Source organism: Quercus lobata, chromosome 9 (genome assembly GCF_001633185.2).
Source record: "Quercus lobata isolate SW786 chromosome 9, ValleyOak3.0 Primary Assembly, whole genome shotgun sequence".
NCBI lineage: Eukaryota > Viridiplantae > Streptophyta > Magnoliopsida > Fagales > Fagaceae > Quercus > Quercus lobata.
The window spans coordinates 12643078-12669420 of record NC_044912.1 but is presented as its reverse complement, the minus strand read 5'-3'; the positions used below and the strand labels follow the sequence as shown (position 1 = coordinate 12669420).

General features: G+C 33.2%; 1 protein-coding gene across 1 annotated transcript; it reads left to right on the top strand.

Annotated features, from left to right (window-relative positions):
- The first annotated feature begins 7848 nt into the window (after positions 1 to 7848).
- On the top strand, positions 7849 to 9198 carry LOC115958857 (heavy metal-associated isoprenylated plant protein 39-like). Its single transcript, XM_031077106.1, has 3 exons — positions 7849 to 7981; positions 8209 to 8287; positions 8563 to 9198. Exons 1-3 carry the CDS (start codon positions 7976 to 7978, stop codon positions 8859 to 8861), a joined length of 384 nt encoding a protein of 127 aa, XP_030932966.1. The 5' UTR covers positions 7849 to 7975; the 3' UTR covers positions 8862 to 9198.
- Positions 9199 to 26343: the final 17145 nt, after the last annotated feature.

Below are 26343 nucleotides of genomic sequence, written 5' to 3'. Positions count from 1 at the left end.
CTTCGGCAAGTAGAAGGGTCTCAAGTCTTAACCCAAATCCTACTCCTATTTTTTATGTTCAACTGCCTCTTTGTCAATTTGTAGGCTACGTAGCAAATCCCTTTAAAATTACAGAATAAGGATCATGCTTGCCGGAATTGAGGGATTCCCGTCGACATCAGACAAATAAGGCTCCAACTGTTCTATATAAGTCTCCAAACTGTTCTGTCTTATTGTTTTGAAGTTGTAATGTAGATGCAAATTAATTTATATATAATTTTTTTCTCCTTTTTATTTTTATTTTTGGCTAGTAATCATTACAAATTTACGATGTTCTAATAATTTGAAAATAATCAAAGTTTAATTAATTTATTTATTTTTTTGGGTAGGAAACCTCAGGCAACATGATTGGCTTCAATATAGTCTATTAAGAAAATTCAAAGATAATACTTTAATCAAAATTTCCAAAGTAGAGATGATCTATGATGATTTGGCACTTTTGCAACATTTTTTAAAAACATTTTTAAAGTTTTAATTGGGTTGAGTTTTTATTGGCCTAGTAGCTTGGGGCATACTTAAAAATGAGAAAAAAATAGTGTATATCTCACTTATTTTTTTTAATCAATTAATATAATAAAATTTGGGACTTTTTTTAATGGGAGGCCTTAAGCTTAGGTGTAAACCTTCCTTTCACATCAAAATCCAAAAGAGTAAACCAAGTTAACTTTTCTTTTAAATCCCAAATAGGTTACCAAATCAAAATAGGATTCTAATACAATCCATAAATTTGACAACTACTCAATTAGAGACACAAAGTTTTATGGTTTGCCATGGTAGGAAACTGCAATATATCGGCTATGGATGTTCATGGGTTGAGTTGGTTTAGGATTTGATATCCCAACAACTTAAAACTGTCATTTTCACCTGGGAACTTTCCACCCACTATTGATCAATCAATCCATTGAAACAACTGACTAACCTCCAAATTTACAATTGAGCTTTGCTGGATATTATGTTGAGCTTGCTTAAGGTGGTGGCAAGTATGACAATCATAAACGAGTGATGCTTAAAGTGATGATTAATTTTGTGAATGTTGGACTTATGATAGTGGTAGCTACGATTAATTGGTTAATGAGCGACGAATCTTTGATGGTGGTGGATAGAGTGGATCAATTGTGATGGTGGTTGGGATAACCTATTTGATAAACTTGAAAGTTAGGGATGAATTTAAGAACCTTTTTTTTTCTAATTCAATAGATATAATAAAGTGGAAGAGATTTAAATCTTGAATATTTCTATTAGAAATTCAATAAGTACCTACCTTTTGAGCTACAAAGTTGTTAGCAACATATTAAAAACTTCAATGTTATTAGGGAAATGTAGTAATATGTTAAAGTGCATTGAATAAATGTAACGTTATTATTAAAAATAAATAAATGTAACGTTGAGAAGGACTAATCTCAAAAGTGACCGGCCATTGATTCAAGCTTTTTTTTTTTTTTTTTGGAAACAGCCATTGATTCAAGCTTTAATTAATCTTTCTTCTTAGTTCTCTCAATACGCCAAACAGTGCTTGCCCAAATATTATTTACCTCCGTACCACTGGAGGACTACATAGTCCTCTGTCTTGTCCAGATGGCATTTTCTGGTCCGTTGGGTGTAAATAGGTCTGTAGACTTGTGTCGTGTGGTTCTCAAATTTTTTATGTTCTAGTTAACAACGCATGACTGCAAAAACACCCTTCCCTTAATAAAACCTTATTATATGGCTATATACTTATATCTTTGTTCTTTTTCATCATTCTTTTGTCCATCAAATAATTTTAATGCTGGCAAGGTTAAAGGATATAATAATTAGCTTGAGGCTACATGTTAAACTACTTTTACTTTTCTGCAAGGACAAAATAAAAAACTAGTTTACTTTCATGATTTCATCCATGAACTCTTAGAACATATAGAAGAATGTAATTTATTTTGTTTCTCAAAAAAAAAAAAATGTATTTTGTTAACGTGAGTATTTAGAACTCTTAGAATACACTAAATTAATGTTTTAGGTGTGTATAATTTTCTATTCCACGTAATGCAGAATAATGTGTAATGGAGATATATAAAGTCTATCACTATCATGGGAAAAAAATGTTATATATTCCCATTAACTCTGTGAGATTCTGTCCCATGCGAGGGAAATTTTTAGACATGGCAAAATGGGCGGATCAGGTCGGGTCAATCGGGTTTGTGGGTCAATCGGGTCTCGGGTTGAGTCAGGTCGAGTTGACCTGTATTTTTTTTGAAATAGATGTAATTTGTCAATTGTTTATGAGTTCCTTAATTGTGATTAGATTCTCACTAGTGATATTGTTACCAATTACCACTAAACACTTGACTTGATACCCAAATTTAGTGTAACTTTTGTTCCAGCTTTCTAGAAACTAATCTTGGTATAATCTTCGATCTATTTAAAGTAGGAAGAGAAAATGAAGGTGGCAAGTAAAAAATAACAAACTATAATGGAGTACACATATTAAGTAAAGAAGAATAAGTAAATATTTTATAAAATGGGCGGATCGGGTCGGGTCAATCGGGTTTGTGGGTCAATCGGGTCTCGGGTTGAGTCAGGTCGAGTTGACCTGTATTTTTTTTGAAATAGATGTAATTTGTCAATTGTTTATGAGTTCCTTAATTGTGATTAGATTCTCACTAGTGATATTGTTACCAATTACCACTAAACACTTGACTTGATACCCAAATTTAGTGTAACTTTTGTTCCAGCTTTCTAGAAACTAATCTTGGTATAATCTTCGATCTATTTAAAGTAGGAAGAGAAAATGAAGGTGGCAAGTAAAAAATAACAAACTATAATGGAGTACACATATTAAGTAAAGAAGAATAAGTAAATATTTTATAAAATGGGCGGATCGGGTCGGGTCAATCGGGTTTGTGGGTCAATCGGGTCTCGGGTTGAGTCAGGTCGAGTTGACCTGTATTTTTTTTGAAATAGATGTAATTTGTCAATTGTTTATGAGTTCCTTAATTGTGATTAGATTCTCACTAGTGATATTGTTACCAATTACCACTAAACACTTGACTTGATACCCAAATTTAGTGTAACTTTTGTTCCAGCTTTCTAGAAACTAATCTTGGTATAATCTTCGATCTATTTAAAGTAGGAAGAGAAAATGAAGGTGGCAAGTAAAAAATAACAAACTATAATGGAGTACACATATTAAGTAAAGAAGAATAAGTAAATATTTTATAAAAATTACACCTCAATCTCAATCTACTCAACGTTAGTAGACGTGGCAAAATGGACCGGCGGGTCGGATCGGGTCGGGTTCAGGTCGTTGGTAAAAAATGAGTCGCGAGTCAAAACGTGTCATTTTTAAATGAGTCAATCGAATTACGGATCAAACACATCAGATCAATCGGGTCTGACCCGTTTTGCCATGTCTAAAAATTTTACGTTTATCTGTTACACAAAACATAAAACCGTCCCACAAACGTCAAATAGCACCTGACAAAGGAACAGAATATTATTAGGGAATATAGCCCATTTGTAGATGTTGAACTACCTAGTCTTTCTCTTAAGAAATCAGTTGCCATGAATCACGATGTCAAAATACCATAGACCGAGCACGATAAAGAGTGGCAAAGATTACTGGGAATATTCTTTTTTTTTTTTTTTTGAGATAACTGATAGAAATATTTTATTAATTGTAATATCCTTTGTACACACAGTAAAAAGGAAATGGAAACACTTGACTCATGCTAACTTTTCCACATACCAGTGGAAGAACATGTACACCTCATAAAACCGTGGACCCCTTGTCTCCCCATCATATGTTTTCTTGAGTGGCTGTGAGTGTGTGATATGAAGTCAATAGAGCTATGGAGTCATCCAAAATCGTTTTGAGGTTGTGTCTGAAGCTTTTCAAACTGAGCTCTGTTCCTTGCGTTCCAAATTGCCCACGTTGTAGTAGCCCACTATTCAAGTTCCTTCATCTCTCTCTCTCTTTTTTCTTTTTCTTTTTTTTTTTTTTGAGGCAAGCAGGGTGGGTGGGGATAATTAAGCCTTGTATTTGAAAGGGGTGCGATTCAGTGGAGTCATATTGATTTGGTGTTAAAATCCAATTTAAGTCACTATTTGCTGAAGGATACAACGCGAACGCGTGTCTAAAACTAAGCACGTGCTCAGACTGCAACTCTTGCGGAAAGCAATTTGCCATATTCTAAAATAAATAAATACAGAGGACACCAAGTTGGCTTTGTACTCCTTGACAATTGCGGGATAGCGTGGGGTGCCGCCTGGGACCTAACAAATAGTGCCGTGACCACTTCAAATTAAGACCTGAGCTTATGCCTACTTCATAGTTTATAGTTTATACTTACTTTATACCCATCTAATAACCCATATATCTTTTTATATTTATTTATTTATTTATTTTTGAGAATCGCCCATAGATTCTTTGTAGTGCGGTAAATATAAATCCTCCCAGCCGCATATGTGATAGGTAGAAGAGATGAGGTTTTCTTGTCATGTCATTTCGTGAGAAAGACTCTAGGATGTGTTTGGGGGTGTTTTTACGGTGACAATTTCTTTCACGGTAACAAATAGTGTTGTGTTTGTTTTATTATCATTCACTATTATAGGTTTGAATCCTAGGCTCTGCCATATTTCATATTTGTACAACACCATCATTTTTCTTGACCAATTATATTCAAAGAAAGAAGCTCGGTAGCTTCCGATGAAATTTACATTGGCCATGTGTGAAATGGGCGAAACTGTGATCAAATTCGCTGGCTAAATACCGTTAAAGGGACTTTCCTTGAAATTATCTCTTGCTTAATGGGGAAGAAGAGGGACTGAGGTAGAGAATATTTTTTCCCAGAAAAATTGAATGAACTTCAATCTTATTAGTAACATGTTTCCGGGGAAAAAATGGAAAAGCTTGATGAAAATTGAAAACATTTCCGTGATTGCTCGGACCATTCAGTTCCCTAACTTATTATGATAGATTCTTGTGCACTTAGTAGTAATCACCTAAGGATGGAGACAACTTGTCATGTAGGCTACTTCTCGAAGACTCCGTTGTCTCTAATCTCTATCTCCCTTCCCACCCTTTCTTCGAAAAAACAAAGTATCTTTTTCAATGTTTGTTTGACATAGCTAAAATTTATATTTTGAGAAAGAGAGAGAGTATAAGCTCACTTAATTGCTTTTTATTATAAGAAAGAATTTAATTTATATTTCTTCTTCTTTATCATTAGTTTAAGACATTAAGTAATTGTTAGTATATGTCGAGTTTAAATCTCATATTTTTATTCAATGACAATAAATTTTACCAATTGAATTGAATAGAACCCATAATCCAACTTATAACTTAAGCTAAACATGTTAGTACACACCAATTTTGGATAAAGATATTGATGGGGGAGAATGAACTGTGGGTATTTTTTTTTATATTTTCATTTGTTATAAAGAAAAAATATGACCATATTTAGTGACAATAACACACTGTGATTGGACAGGGCAAATCTCCAAAGAATCTAAGCTGGAGGGACTAGTCCTTACTCCTTACAAAGGTGGGATCAAAAGAAAAAAATAAGAGAGATCTATTATTACCACATTCATCCCATGTGCAAACACCCTTTATAAAATTTATATCTTTTTGGATCAATCCCACTATAAAATCAAGAGGCCAATGTTCCAATCAAGTAAAAAAAAAACAGTGGGAATATGCATAGTTGCATTATGACAAAATACCAGCCAAATTTAAAAGTTCTACATTTCTTCCCGTTGACTGGACTTTCAGCTTTACACGCGGTATAAGGACGAAGATTCGATAGACACAGGTAGGGAGAGCAATCTTCGTGTTGTCCCACCTGACATAATTGCGAGATTGGTTACTTCCTCGAAGGTGGAATGTGAACGCGCAAACTTTTTAGCTTTGAAAAGCTAAAGCGAAAAAGTTTTAACGGTGTCTTTAATTTGGAAGTTGAAAACCACCAACAATTGGGAAATTTGTGTAATCTATATCGAAATTTACAATGCCCCCACCATATGATCCAAATTAGTATTAAGATCAGTGAATAAATTAATTTCGAATCAGAATGTCTGAGTGCATGATTTTATAGATTGTGATAAATATTACAAATACTCTTATAGTTTGGAGTAAAAAGTGATTTTTTTATAATAAAAAATTTCACATTGGTTTTTTTTTTTTTTTAGAATCGAAAGGGGTGGCTCACATGTGTTATCACAACCGACTACACCCCACAGATACATCGCCTGTGGGTACCACCAGCACATAATGGTGTCCGCGACTTGGACTCCACCCTTGTGCTTTGTTTTTTTTTTAGAAACCAAAGTCCAAACCCCACACCTGTGGGGTATGAGGACTCGAACCCGTACCTAGCATAGCCATCAAGAAGGGGGCAACCACTACGCCACACTAGCTGGTGGTAATTTCACATTGGTTTGAATGGTAGAAACTAATCTAAAATTGAAGTATTTATTGTACTATAAACTAGAGTATATGTCATAAATGCTAAGATTTTTTTTTTTTTTTAATCTTAGTGTCATATACGGCTTATTTAGGAGAACTATGATTCAGATCTCCCACCTATTTTTTTAATTATAGAATCATAAAAAATGGGGCAAATGTCCTAAATAAAAGTGTAGAATGTAATAATAAGGTAAAATATGTAATTAATACCACGCTTGAAGAGGAGCAATGAAAAATTATACCATGTATACTTTTTCAAGGGAAATGAAGGCAATGAGAAGCATTTTTAAGGGATATTCATATAGGAAAAAAGTTTACCAACAATTTGCTAGGATGAAAATTCCTGTAACTCATTACGTGGCGATTAATAAGACTATTCAAATGTATTTTTAGCCCTATGACCTATTTATGAGTCATGTAACTTGTTTAAATTATACATATAAATGATTTTATGAGTCACACTTGTAATAGATTAGAGGAGATTCCACCAGTCCAATTTGGAGAAAAACTTTGTTCTTTCATATATCCTTGTGTGTGCTTTTTTTGGGTCCAATCATGCGTATTGCATGGTAGTTTAGCATGAAGAAATTGAGTAAATACAAAAAATCTTTCTTTCTATTCTATTCCCTTAAATGCATTCTCTCTCTAAAAAAAAAAAAAAAACATTCCTATTTCCTACCCAAAAATTGAAAAAAAAAAGTTCATTTCTCTAATAAATTGATATAAAATATTGATTTTATCCCTTAAAAAATGAATTAAAAGTTATTAGTATACTGTATTTTATTATATACTTTTATAGTCTGTATAAGGTGAGTTTGGCATCAGCTTATAAGCTTAAGATTCTAGTTTTTGCTTTTATGTACAGCTTTTTAAAATTTCACTTTTTTCTAGTATTTTTTTCACTTTTTTCCAATTTTTTTAAGGTAAAAATATATTTTAGCACATTTTCAGAAAAAAAAAAAAAAATTTCAACAAAAAGTTAAATAAACTGTTTCCAAATGTACATACATTTCTCATTTCCTTTAAACTTTTGCCAAGATTTTTATAATTTAACTAGTAACTTACTCTTGTTTTTTTAAATTTATGTATATGAGGGTTTAAATATTCCCTAACCATTTAATTATCCAAATCTAAATCCAAACAAAAAAATATATAAAAATAAAAATCTTTTTAAACTTCTGAATTCTGATATAAGTATTAAACAAGAGTCTTGAAAAAAAAAAAAAAAAAAAGCTTAAAAAATGTTTTCCTTTTAGACTGCTGTAGCTTGCACATGAATTTCATGACCATGTCTTGACTTCGTTGACTCACGGTCAGCAGCCTACGTCTTTCCTCCTAATCTAAATTTTAGTATAAATAGGTCCAAGCAAGCGCTCCTACCTCAAGTGCAAAAAACTTCTCTCTTCTTATTCTGTAATATTCTTCTTTCAATTAGAGCTTTGTCTTGCAATCCTTTTCTGACGGACCTTTGCATCTCCTAAACTTTTAGCCAAAATGAAGGTCAGAAAAATTCAGAATCTCACTTTGCTCCAAACTTTTCTCTTTCTTTTCACTCACAAGCATATAAACCACTCTCGATTACTCTATTGGGTTTCCTATAATTTTGATTTCTTTGTCTTTTTTTAGAGATTCGAAGTCTAATCTTTTGATGGGTCTGGTCTTAATTTTCGTTTTAATTAAGGTTTTGACATAAATTTTAATAGATTCTTATCCTGTTTTTGTGACAGAAAGTGATTGTGAAATTGGGATTAGATGACACTAACAAATCAAAGCAGAAGGCTATGAAGGCAGTCTCTGGTCTTTCAGGTACTGAAATTTACCTTCTTGTAACTCTACTATAAGTGTAACCACTTGTTTGGCAAACAAGTTGAGAAAGTGGATAAAAAGAAAAGAGACTTTTTATCTTTTATGAAAAATAGATGTTCAAATTTCATTTGTTTCCTACTTTACCCTATCAATTCAAAGAGACTCTTTTTTTTTTTTTTTTTCTTTTTTCTTTTTTAAATTTAAGAAAGAAAACCCAGATCTTAAACCATGAAAAGCTGACAAATTTGAGTGTTTTTTGTCTTGTAATTTGATAGGGGTTGATTCAATCTCCATGGACATGAAGGACAAGAAGTTGACCGTGACCGGTGATATAGATCCAGTTGATGTAGTGAACAAGTTGAGGAAGCTTTGCTACACAGATATAGTCTCTGTTGGACCAGCAAAAGAAGAGAAGAAGAAAGAAGAGCCTAAGAAAGAAGAGCCAAAGAAGGATGATAAAAAGAAAGATGCTAAGGAGGAACAAAAGGCCTATGTTATGCCCTATAGTCCTTATATGACATATCACTATGTTAGAAGCGCAGAGGAGGATCCAAATGCTTGTGTGATTTGCTAGATCTTAGAAGAGTTGGATTGAATCATAAGTAATCAAAAGAAGAAAAAAAAATAAGAAATAATTGTCGGTAACGATGAATTATATCTTTTTTGACTGCACGGTTGGAAGAGAGGTCCTTATGTACAGTAGCTGAAGGTGGCTGAGTTTATCTTTTCATGTTTTGTGGGTGTTGTTTTGGAAATTGGAATGCTATATATTTCTATTTTAGCGGCTTTGATTTGACATCGATCAATGGAAAATGTTTTCAATGCTGTTACAGACTTATAGCTAATTTTCTGTTTGGGAGATGAAACAAGAAATTGGTGATCCATGGAAAAAGCATTTTCCTTTTGATGAATGAATGTGCTCTCAACTCAAGTCTCAATTGAAGTTGATATTCCAATAATTAATTCAATCAAGAGTTGAACACTGACGAAATCAGTTTTGCATAATGCTCCATTAACATTGTGTACGCATGCATGTTTGCTTGCTGAAGATTATGATACTTGTTGTAACTTTAATGCTTGTCAATTTTTTCCATATGGCTTCAAAGTTGTTCTACGTGCTGTCGGAATTTTCAAACAAGGATTCACATTTGAATAGATGGAAGCTAGGCCATAATTACCCAAATTCCCTGCATCCCCTAGCAGCTAACAAAGTCATTAAGATTTGGACAATCTTGTGCAGAACATGACCTAATTAATTTCGGTCATACTTTGAAAATGGTCATAAATGCATGTTTCAATACATAGGGAAACTAGGATTAATTGCACTAGTTCTTTTCACTAACTCTCTACATAATGGTTTGGATTGAGAGACCATGTCAAGTTTGGCCAGCCTACAAGGGCGTTACTACATTTTTTATGTACAGTTTTTTAACTTTATTTACTTTTTTATTATTATTACTATTATGTTCATCTTTAATCTTGAAATTTAGTTTCGACCATTGGGCAAAATAAATTAGAATTGTATTAGGATACAACAAATTGTTATAACATTTTCACAATAGTTGAGATGTTAGTTTTTTATGAGTTAAAATAAAATAATAAAAATATTAAACTTAGATTCACCATAATTAAAAATAAAAATATTATGAAAATACTGTGAGATTTTGCTACATCATCATTTTTTTTAAATACACTGTATGCATCACTTCTTTCTTTAATGCTAATATGAAATTTGGAACATAGTGAAAAGATAAAATATGATTTGGGTATAGAAAATCACAATGGTCTCTTTCTCAACGAATTTGAAAGTTCTTTTAAGAAAGTGACTTCAACATTGGCTGCGTGGCAACGTGGCTTGAATGGGTTGGATAGATGGGTGTATGGATTACCACGTAGGCATGTACCAGATTCGATCTAGTATAACACTATAAACCTTATCAACAATTCTTAGGACACATCGCAACTCGCCAGGCATAAAACATTGGCATTGTGTGGCAAAAAGGCAGTCCTTGCGTCACACAAAAAAATCTGTTACAAAAAGTTTTTGAGGTTGGATTTTAGCTTAAAAGTCGAAATATGCGGCATGTTTAATAAATAAAAAGCTTAAAATAAAAATAAAAATACTAAAAGAAATTGAAGCTTTTATAATTTCCCTTGAGAGTTTTAGTAAAAAGTTTCAATTGGAAATATTATTAAAAGTTTTCAGAAGTTTTTAGTAATCCAATTCCATATAGAGAAATAATTTAATAATTTTTATCAATTAGAATTAATGAATTTCAAAAAGAAAATTTTAACGCCTTTAGCATTGTGATTCACGCTCTATTTAAAAAAAAAAAAATACAAGGGTAAATTTTAATTACAAAATTGGTTGTAATTTAAAGATATAACCTTACTCAATATCTTTTTATTGGAGATGAATTTTGACAAATTTATCATTGAATTTTATTTTTTTCTTATATCCTCTATACTTGTAAAATTTCTAAAAAATTAAAGATCAATAACTATGTCATCATTAAATTGTTAAAATTGCAAGTTTTTGTAGTTTAAAATTATGCATAAAATATAATTTTATAGATTATATAGTAAATAATATCTTATTAGCATAAAATTTTACAAATGTATTAAGAGTATAAAGAACATGCAATCCAACAGAGAAATTTTTGAAATATGTAGTAATGTGTATGATATTGAATAAAGTTGTAGTCTTAGGTTATAACTAATTTTGTAGCTAAATTATGTCCAAAATACAATTTGATTAAAAAAGAATAAGGAAAAAAGGCAACATTTATATTTATATTATAGGCTATAGCACAAATGTGTTAAATTTTACAATGACTTCGCTATATACAAGCAAATTATATCATGAAAGCCAACTATACATGTAATGGGTGGAACTTTCAACTAAAGGAAAATAAAGTCCTTGAAAGATTTGGGATATATTTAGATACCGCTTATTTTGCTGAAACTGAAAAATTATTGTTGAAAGTTAGTTAAAATAGTACAATGGAACCATAAATAGTGTCAAAAAGTACAGTAGGACCCATGAATAGTAGCAAAAATAAGTTGAATAGTGAAATAATTTTCATTTTTAATCCTAACCCAAACGCACACTTGGTTATTTTATAAAAATAAAAACGGTGGAAAACTTTTAGCTTTTATTTATAAATATTTATTCTAAGAAGTGAGGAATGGAGATTTGAATTTCAATCATTCTTGTAAAGGAGGGTAGACAATATTAATGAATTAAAAGTTTCTTGAATTTTTTTCATTCATTCATTAATGAATTAAAAATTTCTTGAATTTAAACGTATATAAAGTGAAATAAAAATCAATCATAGAGCTAGCTAAGCAAGGGATAACATATGTTTCAAAGGGCATCCTCGTACTCTGACAGTTCTCAAGGTTTTAAGACAAACGATCCCAATAGATTCATCAATTGCATATGGTTTTTGAGATTGGCATTTGAGAATTGAGAGAGAGAGAGAGACTATCACATGCTTAAAATAATAAAATATTTAAGTTTCGGTTGTACAGAACTCCTCCACCACCAATAAAAATATCTCTATCGGATTTCAAGGAAATTGGAAATCTCTCTAGCTATCTCATGAATATTCCATGTCGTCATGTTAGTATATTACACCCTGATAGTGCAAATGGATGATAAGCATAGTTTTGGAAGTTTTTTCTTGGCATGATACATATTGATCGTGTTCATTTTGATTCTCAAAGACCCAAAAAAGAAGAAGAAAACAACAACACCAAAGAAAAGAGAGAGAGAATCCAAATTGGTTAGAAATTTAGAAAAGAGGACAAAAATCAATAGAGATTTAAAATCAGGTTATTTATTGGAAAAATAAATAAGTAAATAAATAAATAATAGCAAGCCAAATCAGGTTAGGATAAGCTCAAATTGCAGATAGGATCTACCCACATTAATACAACTACTCCATTCAAAATTTTTTATCATATATTGTAGAAGGATGTATTGATTATAACTGGCTAAATTATTACACTTAAAATAACATAGAATTTAGTGTCTATTGGTTAATTTTTCAGGAGAAGTCCATTCCGTTGAAAATTTGGTAAAATAGTAATTCCGTTTGTTTTGATGAAAATTACGTGAGAAGAGAGTTTTCTGCATTTTTCAATGAATTAAAAGATAATTATCTTTGAACAACATAAAAAGTATAACCTATTTTTTAGAGATTGTTTTATATAAAATTTTTTGAAAAAACAAGTCTATCTTATGACAAGCTAAATAAGGAAAGTTAAAAATTCGTTTTTAATTAATTTAAGATTGCTATTAAATATGAAAAAATAAGATAGCTTTATAGAAAATATTTTATAAAAAAATTCATTTTCTAAAAATACATTAAAGTCAAAACAAACAGAGCATAAGTGAAAACTAAAAATAACATAAGACACAATTTTTTTTTCTAATTATTTATAAAGGTTGTAAACTAATATTAGACTAACTTTACTTTCATATAATAAACTTGTTATTGACATTGATATTTATAATGTCCCAATAATAATAATAATAATAACTTCACTTTCTTATAAGTGGAGGATTTACTGCAAACTAAGTTGCGGTAACTTTTACAAAATGCATACATGTCAATACCTGATAAAGATAAGTGAGTTAACATAATTTTTTTTAAGCAAAAATCTTAGACAAGTATCTCTCTAAAACGTTAATATATATATATTTTACCTGAATTGTTGCAAATTAGATTGTAGCAAATCGTATAATAAACTTAATATTGACATTGATATTTATGATGTACCAATAATAAAATGTCACTTTTGAGCGTGGGATTAAACTAAAAACAGCGTTACTTTGCTCGTCAGTAAGTTCACTATAAGTTGGTAGCAAAGACACAAAAAAAACAGCTATACTGCTGGATAAAGAATGAATATATGTTATTGTCGGGATTGCAGTTGTCGCCACCTTTCTTTGTCATCTTCCTCTTTCTTTCGAAAAAGTTGAATTTAATGAGCAACGTAAAAAAAAAAATTATATATATATATATATATATATTCTGCTTTCTTTCTTTTTCTTATTTTAATTTGTGGAGGGGGAGAGTGACGTGCGAAGCAAGTAGTTATTTGGTCAACAATGGAGAGCCCAAATTCTCTCATTCGAAGCTAAAAAGTCTCTGCGAAAAAGACTCGAGTATTAATTACAGTTTCCATGACACCTATAGTGCTGTAGCAATGATTTGATAGAAGCTAATTTCGACATTCAAAACGAAACGTGTGTGAACTACTGCGAAGGTAGAAAGAGTTTTGTAAATGATAATCATTACTCTTTGAAGAAATTATGTGATACCCGGAATTATTGCTTGACTAAATATCACAATGGCATGGATGTCGTCATTGTGTGACGATCGAAGAATTGCGAACCATATGGATTTATATTTTATTATTATTATTATTTTTTTTTTGGGTTAGTTCCAATTTACATTTGATATAATTTTAAGTAATGTTAATTATTATTCCACTTTCTAATATTTTTAATTAGATGTGAATTTTGTTAAATTTATCGCTAGATTACATTATCTTCATATATTTTTCATGTTTACAAAATTTAAAAATGATTAAAGATTAATAACTATGTTATCAATCAATTATTTAAATTCAAATTTTGGTAGTTTAAAATAATACATAAAAGATGAGTTTATGATCGAATGGTAAATTATATCTGATTAGCATAAAAATTGATATGCATGTTAAGAACATATAGAACATGTAATTTAACAGTTGGATTTTCAAAATATGAATTTAATAATAAGTTATTAAGTAGTGTAACATTGCTTAGAGTTACACTAGAGCTCCGTTTGGATTGTGCGTTCCACGTTCACGTTTGCGCCTGCCTTCTTTTTTCTTTTTCTTTTTTTCTTGACTAGCGCCTCTTGCACTGTTCATGGGACATGAGTAGTGCATTAAGGCAAAGTTACATTGTCAAAAGAGTCAATAGTGTTGCAGAAATTATTTTTTTATTATTTTTAGTTTTTAGCAAAATAAGCGGTATCTAAATCCACACTAGATATAACTTGAACCCAACTCTATTTTTTGATAAGATCATATGGATTTACATTGGTCTTATACTCTTAGTTATAGCTTCTCTTCACCCTAGAAATTTGCCAAAGGTTTTTTTTTTTTTTTTTAGTTGTGAATGATATAGGTATATGTGAGGTAATACTTTATTTGATTACAAAAATATTGTGAAAATGGTTGAGTATAAAAATATTTGTAAAAATATAGCTCGATTATATTTTATTAAGGATAAAGTTTGGTTACAAACTTGGTTGTAGTTTAAGACTTTAAATTCTACTAAAAAAATTGACATGACTAAATAATTTTAAATTTTAAATGTTGAATTACATGTTCTTTATGTTCTTAACGCACAAGTTAAATTTTGTACTAATAAAATGTTATTTACTATTTAATCTATACACTTATTTTTTATGCATAATTTTAGACTATAAACAACTTAAAATTTAAACATTTGATTAGTGACATAATTATTATGATTTTTTTTATACAAGATATAAATTCTACCTTAGCCTAATCTAAGTGTATATGTGTGTAAAACTCCCTCTTGGAGACTTAAACGTTGACCCTTGTCCCCCACACCTACAAATATTTATACTTGTAGAGTAACCATCGCACCAAGGGTTTACGGTGGTTATTATGATTTTTGATCTTCTAGAAATTTTACAAGCATGAAAAACATAAGAAAAAAATGTAATCAAAAGGTAAATTTCTCAAAATTTATATTCAATAAAAAGATATTAAGTGAAGTTATAATTATTGTCTGCAATCAAGTTTATCGTCAAACTTGGTCATTTTATTAATATATGAGTAATTGTCATGACTAAATAATTTTAAATTTAAAATGTTGAATTACATGTTTTTTATGTTCTTAACGCACATGTTAAATTTTGTACTAATAAAATGTTATTTACTATTTAATCTATACACTTATTTTTTATGCATAATTTTAGACTATAAACTATTTAAAATTTAAACATTTGATTAGTGACATAATTATTATAATTTTTGTTTTATACAAGATATAAATTCTACCCTAGCCTAATCTAAGTATATATGTGTGTAAAACTCTCTCTTGGAGACATAACCCTAACCCTTATCCCCCACACCTACAAGTACTTATACTTGTGGAGTGACCATCCCATTAAGGGTGTACGGTGGTTATTATGATTTTTAATATTCTAGAAATTTTACAAGCATGAAGAATATAAAAAGAAAATGTAATCAAAAGGTAAATTTCTCAAAATTTATATTCAATAAAAAGATATTAAGTGAAGTTATAATTATTGTTTGCAATCAAGTTTACCGTCAAACTTGGTCATTTTATTAATATATGAGTAATTGTCATGACTAAATAATTTTAAATTTTAAATGTTGAATTACATGTTCTTTATGTTCTTAACGCACATGTTAAATTTTGTATTAATAAAATGTTATTTACTATTTAATTTATACTCTTATTTTTTGTGCATAATTTTAGACTATAAACAACTTAAAATTTAAACATTTGATTAGTGACATAATTATTATGATTTTTTTTTTTATATAAGATATAAATTCTACCATAACCTAATTTAAGTGTATATGTGTATAAAGCTCCATCTTGGAGACTTGAACCCTGACCCTTGTCCTCCACACCTACAAGTACTTATACTTGTGAAGTGACCATCGCACCAAGAGTGCATGGTGGTTATTATGATTTTTGATATTTTAGAAATTTTACAAGCATAAAAAATATAAGAAGAAAATGTAATCAAAAGATAAATTTCTTAAAATTTATATTCAATAAAAAGATATTAAGTGAAGTTATAATTATTGTCTGCAATCAAGTTTACCGTCAAACTTGGTCATTTTATTAATATATGAGTAATTGTCGAGCCTATCTATATCAATCAAAAGTATTAAAAAGAAACTTCTCACTCTTTGAGAATTATTGTGAGAACTGTTCTGTTACAGCTAATATGAAACATTTGAAAAATATGGCTCTTTGATTGTCAAGCCCATCCATCAATCAAAAATATTAATAAGAAATTTCTCTCTTTGATGTCATTATTAGACTCGGTCACGCTATTGATTAAACACATCATTAGGACCACTTTAAACTTGTCCACAATTAATAAACTAAGGTTTCTAACTGTAACTAATAATAATAATAATAATAATAATAATAATAATAACAATATATAATTAAACAAATAGCCATATCATAAAATATGGGAAATATATAAATGGTGAGAAATTCATACAAGTTTCATTAGTTCAAATTAATTTTTAAAAGTGTTTTAATAATTCTGCATTAAAAATTAATATGAGAAAAAAAAATTAAAGACATTTATTGATTTAACACAAATTTGTAGGAAAAAAATTGGAGACTAACAGCATGATTATATGTGTTTAATTTATTATATTCCAATTTAATGTCATATTGATGCCATCTTAATATATATAATCTCTCTTAGTATAGTTTTGCTTCTTTTTGTAACCCACCGCCTGTGGTGGAGGCTATATTAGCTTTTGACGAGGCTAATTTGTGTTGTAATAGACTTGTGAATTCTTAAGTTAATGTTAAATCATGGTTTACCCGAAAAAAAAAAAAAAAAAAATCTCAGAAAACATTATCAAAAACAAAACTAATTTATATATATTAATGTCATCTTAATTTAATTGTAATTTCAAGCAAAATTCGTTAATTCTCATTATTAATTTGAGTTGAATGCATTTTTCCCCTTAACTATGTGATAAAGTTGAATCCTCCCTAAACTTTGAAAGCAACCAAGGACCAAGGTACCTCTTGAAATAAGGGTGTTCACTAAACCGCACAAACCGCACCACAACCACCTGTAAAATGGCATAACCGCACTGCATGATGCAGTGCGATTTGCGGTTTTATAATATGAAAACTGCACAGCCCCGCACCCTATATATATATTAATATATTTATTTATTTTATATTATATATATAATAAGGACAAAATATCAATACATTAATAATTTAATACTCTAGCCATATCTCACTATTCTGTTAGTAAAAAAAAAAAAAAAAAAAAAAATCTTATCACTCTTTCAGCCATCAAAAGTTAGACCCTAGCCACCACACTTCCACTTGAATTGCCACTAGACTACTCACTATCGTTGCACAAGTTGCTTCTACTATTGCGGTATTTATCTCTCTATATGTGTTCCATTCAAGTTTTTCTTTGTTAAAGTTAATCTATTGGTAGCTTGTATATGACAAACTTGTTAATTATATTATTTTTTTATTGATTATTGCTGTTGATATATTGGCACTTGGAAGTGATGGGTCAGGACTCAGTATTCAGTACTCAGTACTCAGTACGCAGTAGCTATGTTAGATATTTAAGTTTAATTTTTGTGGGTTTTCTTTGTTTTTGTTTGGTACTGAATCTGGGTTTAGATATTTACTACGTGTCATTGGGATTTCAAAGTACTTGACTTCATTACATGTTTGATGTATACCTGAGAATCTAAGATAGTGATATTACTAATACATGTTGACTTGTATGGTGATATATATGTTGAATTTTTATATTGCAGGTGATTTTTTATACACTGCACCGTACATGTGACTACAAAAATGAGGCACGGTGCAGTTATGGATTTGGCTAAACTATACACCGCACCGCACCGCACATGTGACTGCAAAAATGAGGTACGGTGCAACTATGATTTTTGTTAAATCGCACTGCAAAGTGCAGTGTTAAAAATGACTCAAAACCGCATCGCACCGCATTGCGAACACTCGTATCTTGAAGTATTAAAAATTAGCAAGTTACACTATGTCATTACTAAATTCAATTATTTTTAAATCAAATAAATCAAAGCCGCTAAAAAAACCCCTAAGAGAATCTCCAGCAAAATCATCAAATTTTTGTACTGTTTGGAGAATGAATAGTATCTACCCACTTTTTCAATACACTTTTCAACAGCCTCTCTATCTCATTTAAATATTATTTCTTCATTCATTATTTTATTCTTTTTTTAACAACTACACATCTTCCAACATTTTTTCATTCAACACTTAATTATTATAATAAAAAAAAAAATTTGAAGAATGAACAGTAGCCCATCAGACTTCATGGGCTACTGTTCATTAGCCAAAAAAAATTTCGGATATAAAGAGGCGGTTGGAGCATGAACAATAGAGATTTGGAGCATACACTCTCTATATTTTGGCTATGCATACTCTGTTGGAGATGCTAGAACACCTCTACAACACAACCATGCCTATCTTCAAAATCCCTATTCAAAAAGTATTCCAGGATTAATTCAACCTTTCTACGGAACCCAATTATGACCAATACTCAATAATTTGACATGATTAAAAACACTATCATCCATGTTTTTGACCTTCGTCCCTCCCTTCCATCCCCTTTCTTCGAGCTCACCTCCAAAATAATTTATTACAAAATAAATTCACTACAATTATATAAAAATCTATATTGCCTCGCTCTTATGGTCCAAGTCCCACGATGCCCTTTATGGCTTTATCCCTTCTCCAAAATATTAATCATAACCCAAATTATATAAAAATCTTAATAGATGAAAGGAAAAAAAATTATGATTATTAATAAAAATATGATATAACACATATTAATAAGCAATTTTAATATCAACAAGAGTATACAAAATTAGTTAAATTGAAAGGTTTTTTTTTTTAATTATTTATTTATTTGTGGGACTGGGTAATATCTTTTTACACTTAGTTATAAAGCATGCTCTAAGAAACCTATGTTAAAGTATGAACTCATTTCTTAATTCTTACTCTTTCTTGATCCTTCCTTAAGAAAAAAACTAAAAAGTATTTTAAGTTTTTGAGTCCAAAGTAATATTAGCTAGATTGGTCTTGTTAAGGATGTTTTGGAGGATATTAGCATTGGGCAAGAATTTTATGCCAATGGGTATAGGATTTTTGTAAAATGGTGTGGAATATTAGGGCCGTGAAGGGAATATTAGGATTATTTTTTTTTTAATTTACTTTTATGGAAGGTAGTTTGTTACTTTTTTTTTTTTTTTTTTTGGATGTAGTTTGTTAATTATTAACGTACTTTTCATTATTTTGATGCAACAACTTTATTTAATATTAATATTTACATCTTTAAAATAAGTTATAAAAATTGAGTTAGTATGAAAACATATTGAAAGCGAACCAATATTTTAGAACATTGTCTTCTCAAAAAATAATATTTTAAAACATTGTATTTTTTTTTTTTTTTTACTGAAATTTATACTTGAACTAATATTTTGAAGAGACAATTTGGATTATTCAAATGGACTGCAAGTAGTTCCAAATAGGATTTAAATAGAATTTGGGCTAAAAGTAATTTTAAATGAACTTAAAATAGCTTTAAATGAACTAGAAGTATTTAAAAAATAATAATTGTCACAAGTGGGGAAAGAGGGGAATTCAAACTTTAATTCTACTCATAAGAGAGACTTGGCAGTTCCATTTTGACAAATGACTTAGAAGTATTAATTACACATTCAAAGTATAACATATAAGTAGAATAAGTTATGATTGAGTATTTTTTAAAAGTTTATATTCATGAATTTATTAGGCTGGTAGGATTAATATGAAAACAGAATAAAAAATGAATAGTCAAAATAAAAAAAATGATACATTAAAGGCCAAAAAAAAAAAAAAAAAAATCAAACTTAAAGGACCAAAAATATACTTCATTCATTATAAATTTATAATCATGCAAGTATTATTTCAAATTGATGGTTGTTAGTAAGTGAAAATTCTTGAGTAGACCCTCAAAGTGCACCTCTAGCCTCAATGGTTAAAGGCATTGGAGTGAATAGTGAGTTTTACTGCCCTTTTTGAACCAGGGTCGGTAAGAAAGGCCCGTTTGTTCAAATCGACCCGACAAACATCAAAGGGCTTACGCTGAAATCTGAATAAGCACTGACCTTGCCACTTTGCCAATTACTTGGTAAGTAGAGTTTAAATTTTAATGTTATATTATATCATTCAATTATTAGATGAAATAATTCAAGTTCGACTATCAAATTCAACTGACATCAAGAAGAAGAAAAAATAAAATAAAAATCAACCAGTGAACGAGGATATCCATCAATTTAAATCTATAATATTGCAAATTGCTCCAACGAATTTGGATTTCAATATATATATATAAGCAAAACTATTTGTTAATATTAGTCCATTATATATAATATTATCTGTAAGGGCCTGGTTTAGACTCCTGGCCCAATGGGTATATGGACTTAAGTCCAAAATAGCTCAAAACAATAAAATTTGTAGAGAATGGGTTGGAAAATTGGACTTTAGTGAATCAGATAACAGAAAAATAGATTTTGATGCCAAAGAGAGAAAGATAACAGAAGTTTATTAAGGAATAACGTTCTCGGATTGGTCCAAGGACACTGATTCTTAAATATTTGCTCTTAAAGCTTTGTTACAGGTCTGTTTCCCAGTTTTTGATGGTGTTTTTCTCTCTTTGGAATCAAAATCTATTTTTCTGTTATCTGATTTACTAAAACCCAGTTTTCCAACCCATTCTCTACAAATTTATTGTTTTGGACAATTTTGGGCTTAAGTCCATATACCCGTTGGGCTAGGAGTCTAAACCAGGTCCTTACAATTGACGCCATCTGTGGGGAGAATACTTGGGTGATAGTGAGTGCAACGTTCAACCATGGTAGGTTCAGATCCACGACAGGCAGAGTTCATAGGATCCCAACGTCAAAATCATTTTGTCAATTTCGAGCGAAGAAGAGATCGGGAAGGGAGTGTGCATAGTGCCCGGACCAGAAGAAGCCAGTCACGAGGAAAGGGTCACCTCTCTCAGGAGGAGAATACCAGAGCACTGCAACTGGAAGTCGACCAGCTGAAGAGAAAGCTGCGCCATGCATAACGAAGGCGAGCCTCTTCCAGCCCGGACGCCTCCCCTGACGGTGAAGAGGATGCTAGCTACAGACAAAGATCAAAGACCCCACCCAACGAGTCTTTCTCCTACGAAGATGAGCACCACCACAAACATAGGCATAAGAGTCCACCTCGAAAAGGTGTGGGAAATGATGCTATGGGCAAGGCGTTGGATCAAATCTCTAAGTTGCCTTTCATGCGTAGAATTGAGCGAGCAGAACTCCCTCGGCGGTTCACTCAGCTCGTTTTTACCATGTATAATGGCAAGACAGATCCCGTTGAGTATGTGAGCCATTTCAATCAGAGAATGATTGTCCATTCCAGAGACGAAGTCCTGATGTGCAAGATTTTCCCATCCAACCTAGGACCTGTAGCAATGAAATGGTTCGACAGCCTGAAGGCCAATTCCATAAGCTCCTTCAAGGAGCTCACCTAGGCGTTTGGTTTTCAATTCGTCACCTGTAGCAGAGTTCCTCGGCCCCTATCTTCCCTACTATCCTTAAGTATGAGAAAGGGAGAGACCTTGAAAATGTACTCGGATAGGTACTGGGAGATGTACAATGAAATTGATGGCAACTTTGAAGATGTAGCCATCAGTACATTCAAGGTCGGCCTCCCAACCGAACACGGCTTAAAGGAAGTCTTTGACCGGGAAGCTTGTCACCAGTGTGCGCCAGCTCATGGATAAGATTGACAAGTATAAAAGGGTCGAAAAAGACCAGCAACAAGGAAAAGGAAAGGCTAAGGTTATCCCTCAGGAGATGAGGGATTTCAGGTCGGATCGATACAATAACAACCGACTACGGAGAGATTTTGCTGGTTAGTCAAGATCTACCAATACTCAAGCAATCAATGTAGTGTTTCGAGAACTAGTGCACCAGGTTTTGGAAAAGATTAAGAATGAATCATTCTTCAAATGGCCAAACAAGATGGCTGGAAACCCCCTGAGGCACAACCAGAACCTTTATTTCCAGTACCATCAAGACTAGGGGCACACTACGGAGGATTGCAGGAATTTGTGGGACCATTTGGACCAACTGGTCCGAGAAGGAAAGCCGAAACAGCTGTTGCACCATTCTAACGGCCAGGAGGGGCCAAACAAATTCTGAACCCGAGAGGGATGATTCCTCAAGATCGCCCTTGGGAACGATCAATGTTATCTTCGCTGCTCCCGGTAGGATCGGTTTTTGTCCTTCCAGAGTGATGTTTATAGCTCGATTACCCGCCAAGAGCAACAATTCGGAGCCTAAAAGAGCCAGAATAGAAATTCGACCCGTTCTGGGCTTTTCGGATGAGGATAAGATTGGAACCATCCAACTCCATGACGATACTTTGGTGGTTACACTCAGGATAGGGGGGTATGATGTAAAGAGAGTGTTAGTAGACCAAGGTAGCGCTGTCGAGATCATGTACCCTAACCTATACAAAAGGCTGAAGTTAAAACCAAAGGACCTGACAACCTACGATTCCCCTCTGATAAGTTTTGAACGGAAGACTGTTATTCCAAAAGGTCAGATTAGACTACCCATACAGACTGGTTTGGAAGTGGTGGAGGTAGACTTCATCGTGGTGGATGCCTATTTCCCCTACACGGCTATTGTGGCCAGACTGTGGCTCCATATCTTGGAAGCCGTCTCATCTATCCTGCACCAGAAAGTAAAATACCCCTCGAGGGCCGCGTCGAAGAGATTGTGGGAAGTTAACTTGTGGCTAGGCAATGCCTTGTGGCGGCCATCTCACATCGACACGAAGCTAATTCCTCGACCACTGTTGAAAGGGACTTATAGCAATCAAAAACTCTGGAGTTGCTAGCCCATGGACCAACCAAAGAGCCGAAATGCAAGGATTTGGAAAAATTTGTTATAGGTGGTGATCCGGAGAAGTTCTTTTAGGTCGGGGCTCAACTGCCTCCTCAAAAGAAGCAAGAGCTGTTGGACTTCCTCAGAAGAAACATTGATGTGTTTGCATAAGATGCTTATAAGGCCCTGGGGCGGGACCCGAATTTCATCTGCCATCATTGAACGTTAACCCATCCATCACTCCCAAGAAGCAACCGCCTCGATGCCCATCTAAAGATCATGTAGATGCTGTCAGGGAAGAGGTGATGAAACTCAAACAGACAGGGGCTATCAAGGAGGTTTTCTACCCCGAATGGTTGGCTAATACCATAGTAGTAAAAAAGAAGAGCGGGAAGTGGCGAGTGTGCGTGGACTTCATGGATCTAAATAAGGCCTGCCCAAAAGACCCCTTCCCTATGCCTCAAATAGAACAATTGGTGGATGCAACGGTGGGTCATCCTCGGATGAGTTTCTTAGACGCCTTTCAAGGGTATCATCAGATACCACTTGCCTTGGACAATCAAGAAAAGACAGCATTTGTCATTCCCACTGGAAACTACCATTATAAGGTGATGTCATTTGGCTTAAAAAACGCAGGGTCAACTTATCAAAGGATGATGACAAGAATATTTAAACCACAGTTGGGCAAAAGTGTTGAAGTCTATATAGACGACATGGTGGTAAAGAGCAAGGTGGTGTCCAAGCACATTAGAGACCTCAAAAACATCTTTGAAATCCTGAGGAAACATAGGTTGCGCCTAAATGCTTCCAAGTATTCGTTTGGTGTCGGATTAGGCAAGTTCTTGAGATACATGGTGACTCACAGGGGTATTGAGGTCAACCCTAATCAAATCAAAGCCATTAACATTTTACAACCACCTCGGAATCCTAAAGAGGTCCAGAAGTTTACCGGAATGGCTGCCGCCCTGAACCGGTTTATTTCTTGGTTAGCGGATAGGTGCAGACCTTTCTTCCTCTTGATGAAAAAGTGGAAGGGATTTGAATGGACCGAGGAGTGTGCATTGGCTTTCCAACAACTTAAAGAATATCTATTGCGGCCGCCTATCATGTCCAGTCTTGAGGTGGATGAGGTTCTGTTTGCTTACATTGCCATGGCCTTTCATATTTTAAGTTTGGTGTTGATATGAGTTGACAATGGCGTACAACGGCCAGTTTACTATGTAAGCAAATCACTACATGAGGCCGAGGTTCTTTATCTACCACTAGAGAAGGCTGTCTTGGCGATGGTGCTTGGTACACAAAAGCTTCCCCATTACTTCCAAGCACATACAGTGGTCATCCTGACTCAGCTTCCACTCAGAGCTATACTTCGAAATGCTGATTACACGGGGAGGATTGCTAAATGGGGCACGATCCTAAGGGCTTTTGATATCAAATACATGCCTCGTACCTTTGTCAAGGGCCAGGTCCTCACGGACCTGGTGGCTGAGTTCGCCGAACCCTTATTAGAAGAAGTGACAGAAGCACAACACATGGATGGAAGATCGGTTGGCATGATCTCCCAACAGGACCCCCTATCCTACAAAGTGTATGTAGATGGTGTAGCAAACCAAAAGGGGTCCGAAGTGGAGATAGTATTAATATCCCCCGAGAAAATCACTATTAAGAAGTCACTAAGGCTGGACTTCTTGGCCACAAATAACTAGACTGAATAGAAGGCCCTGCTAATGGGAATGACCATGGTTCAAAAAATGGGCGGAAAGACAATAGAGATGTTCTCGGACTCAAGATTAGTCGTTAGCCAAGTAAAAGGAGAATTTGAAGCGAGGGACGAAAGAATGCAGAGGTACTTGAGTCAAGTGGGACACCTACGATCAGGATTCGAGTCTTTCAACCTGTTGCACATCCCTAGAAGTGGAAACACCCGTGCTGATTCCCTAGCCACGCTTGCGACCTCCTCGGCATAGGGCCTACCTCGGGTCATCCTTGTAGAGGATTTGTACAAACTCACAGAGGTGGAGAGAAAGGTGGTCCATGTTCACCAAGTCAGGGTAGCGCCTAGCTAGATGGATCTCGTGATATCATTCTTGAAGGACGACATCCTGCCTGAGGAAAAATCAGAAGCAGTCAAGATACGTAGGAAGGCTCCTTGATTCTGGCTGTCCGAGAACCAAAAATTATATAAACGCTCATTTTTTGGGCCATACTTGTTGTGCATACACCCCGAGGCAACAGAATTACTACTAGAGGAGTTACAAGAAGGGATCTGTAGGAGTCACACTGGAGGTAGATCTTTGGCACATAGGGCCATCACTCAAGGCTACTGGTGGCCAAAAATGCAAAAGGAAGCACAAGAATATGTAAGAAAATGCGACCAATGTCAAAGGTTCGCGCCAAACATGCACCAACTGGGAGGAGTCCTTAACCCTCTGTCCAGCCCTTGGTTGTTCGTGCAATGGGGCTTAGACATTGTAGGCCTTTTCCCCAAAGTAACGGGAAACAAGAGATACCTGCTAGTCGGCACGAACTACTTCACCAAATGGGTTGAAGCCGAGCCTTTGGCAAACATCAGGGACGTGGATGCCAAGAAGTTTGTTTGGAAAAATATTGTCACTCGATTTGGAGTCGGAGTCCTTCGTACCCTTATCTCAGACAACAGCCTTCAGTTTGATAGCAAATCTTTTAAGAGATACTGCTGTGACTTGGGAATTAAGAATAGATATTCTACCGCAACCTACCCCCAAGGGAATGGACAAGCTGAGGCTGTAAACAAGGTCATAGTGAATGGACTCAAGAAGAGGTTGGATGATGTGAAGGGAAAATTGGTGGAACAGCTGTAACATGTCTTCTGGACGTACCGAACCACGCCTGGTAGATCCACCGGGGAAACTCCCTTTTCAATGACCTGAAGCTGTCATTCCTTTGGAGACCGGCTTCCCAATGTTATGGACCAGCTCATTCAATCCGAGCAGCAACAATGATCTATTAGAAAAGAGCTTAGACTTCATTGAGGAAAGAAGAGAGAAAAACACCATCACAAACTGGGAAACAGACCTGTTACAAAGTTTTAAGAGCAAATATTTAAGAATCAGTATCCTCGGACCAATCTGAGAACGTTATTCCTTAATAAACTTCTGTTATCTTTCTCTCTTTTGCATCAAAATCTATTTTCTGTTATCTAATTCACTAAAACTCAGTTTTCCAACCTATTCTCTACAAATTTATTGTTTTGGGCTGTTTTGGGTTTAAGTCCATATACCCGTTGAGCTAGAAGTCTAAACCAAGTCCTTACA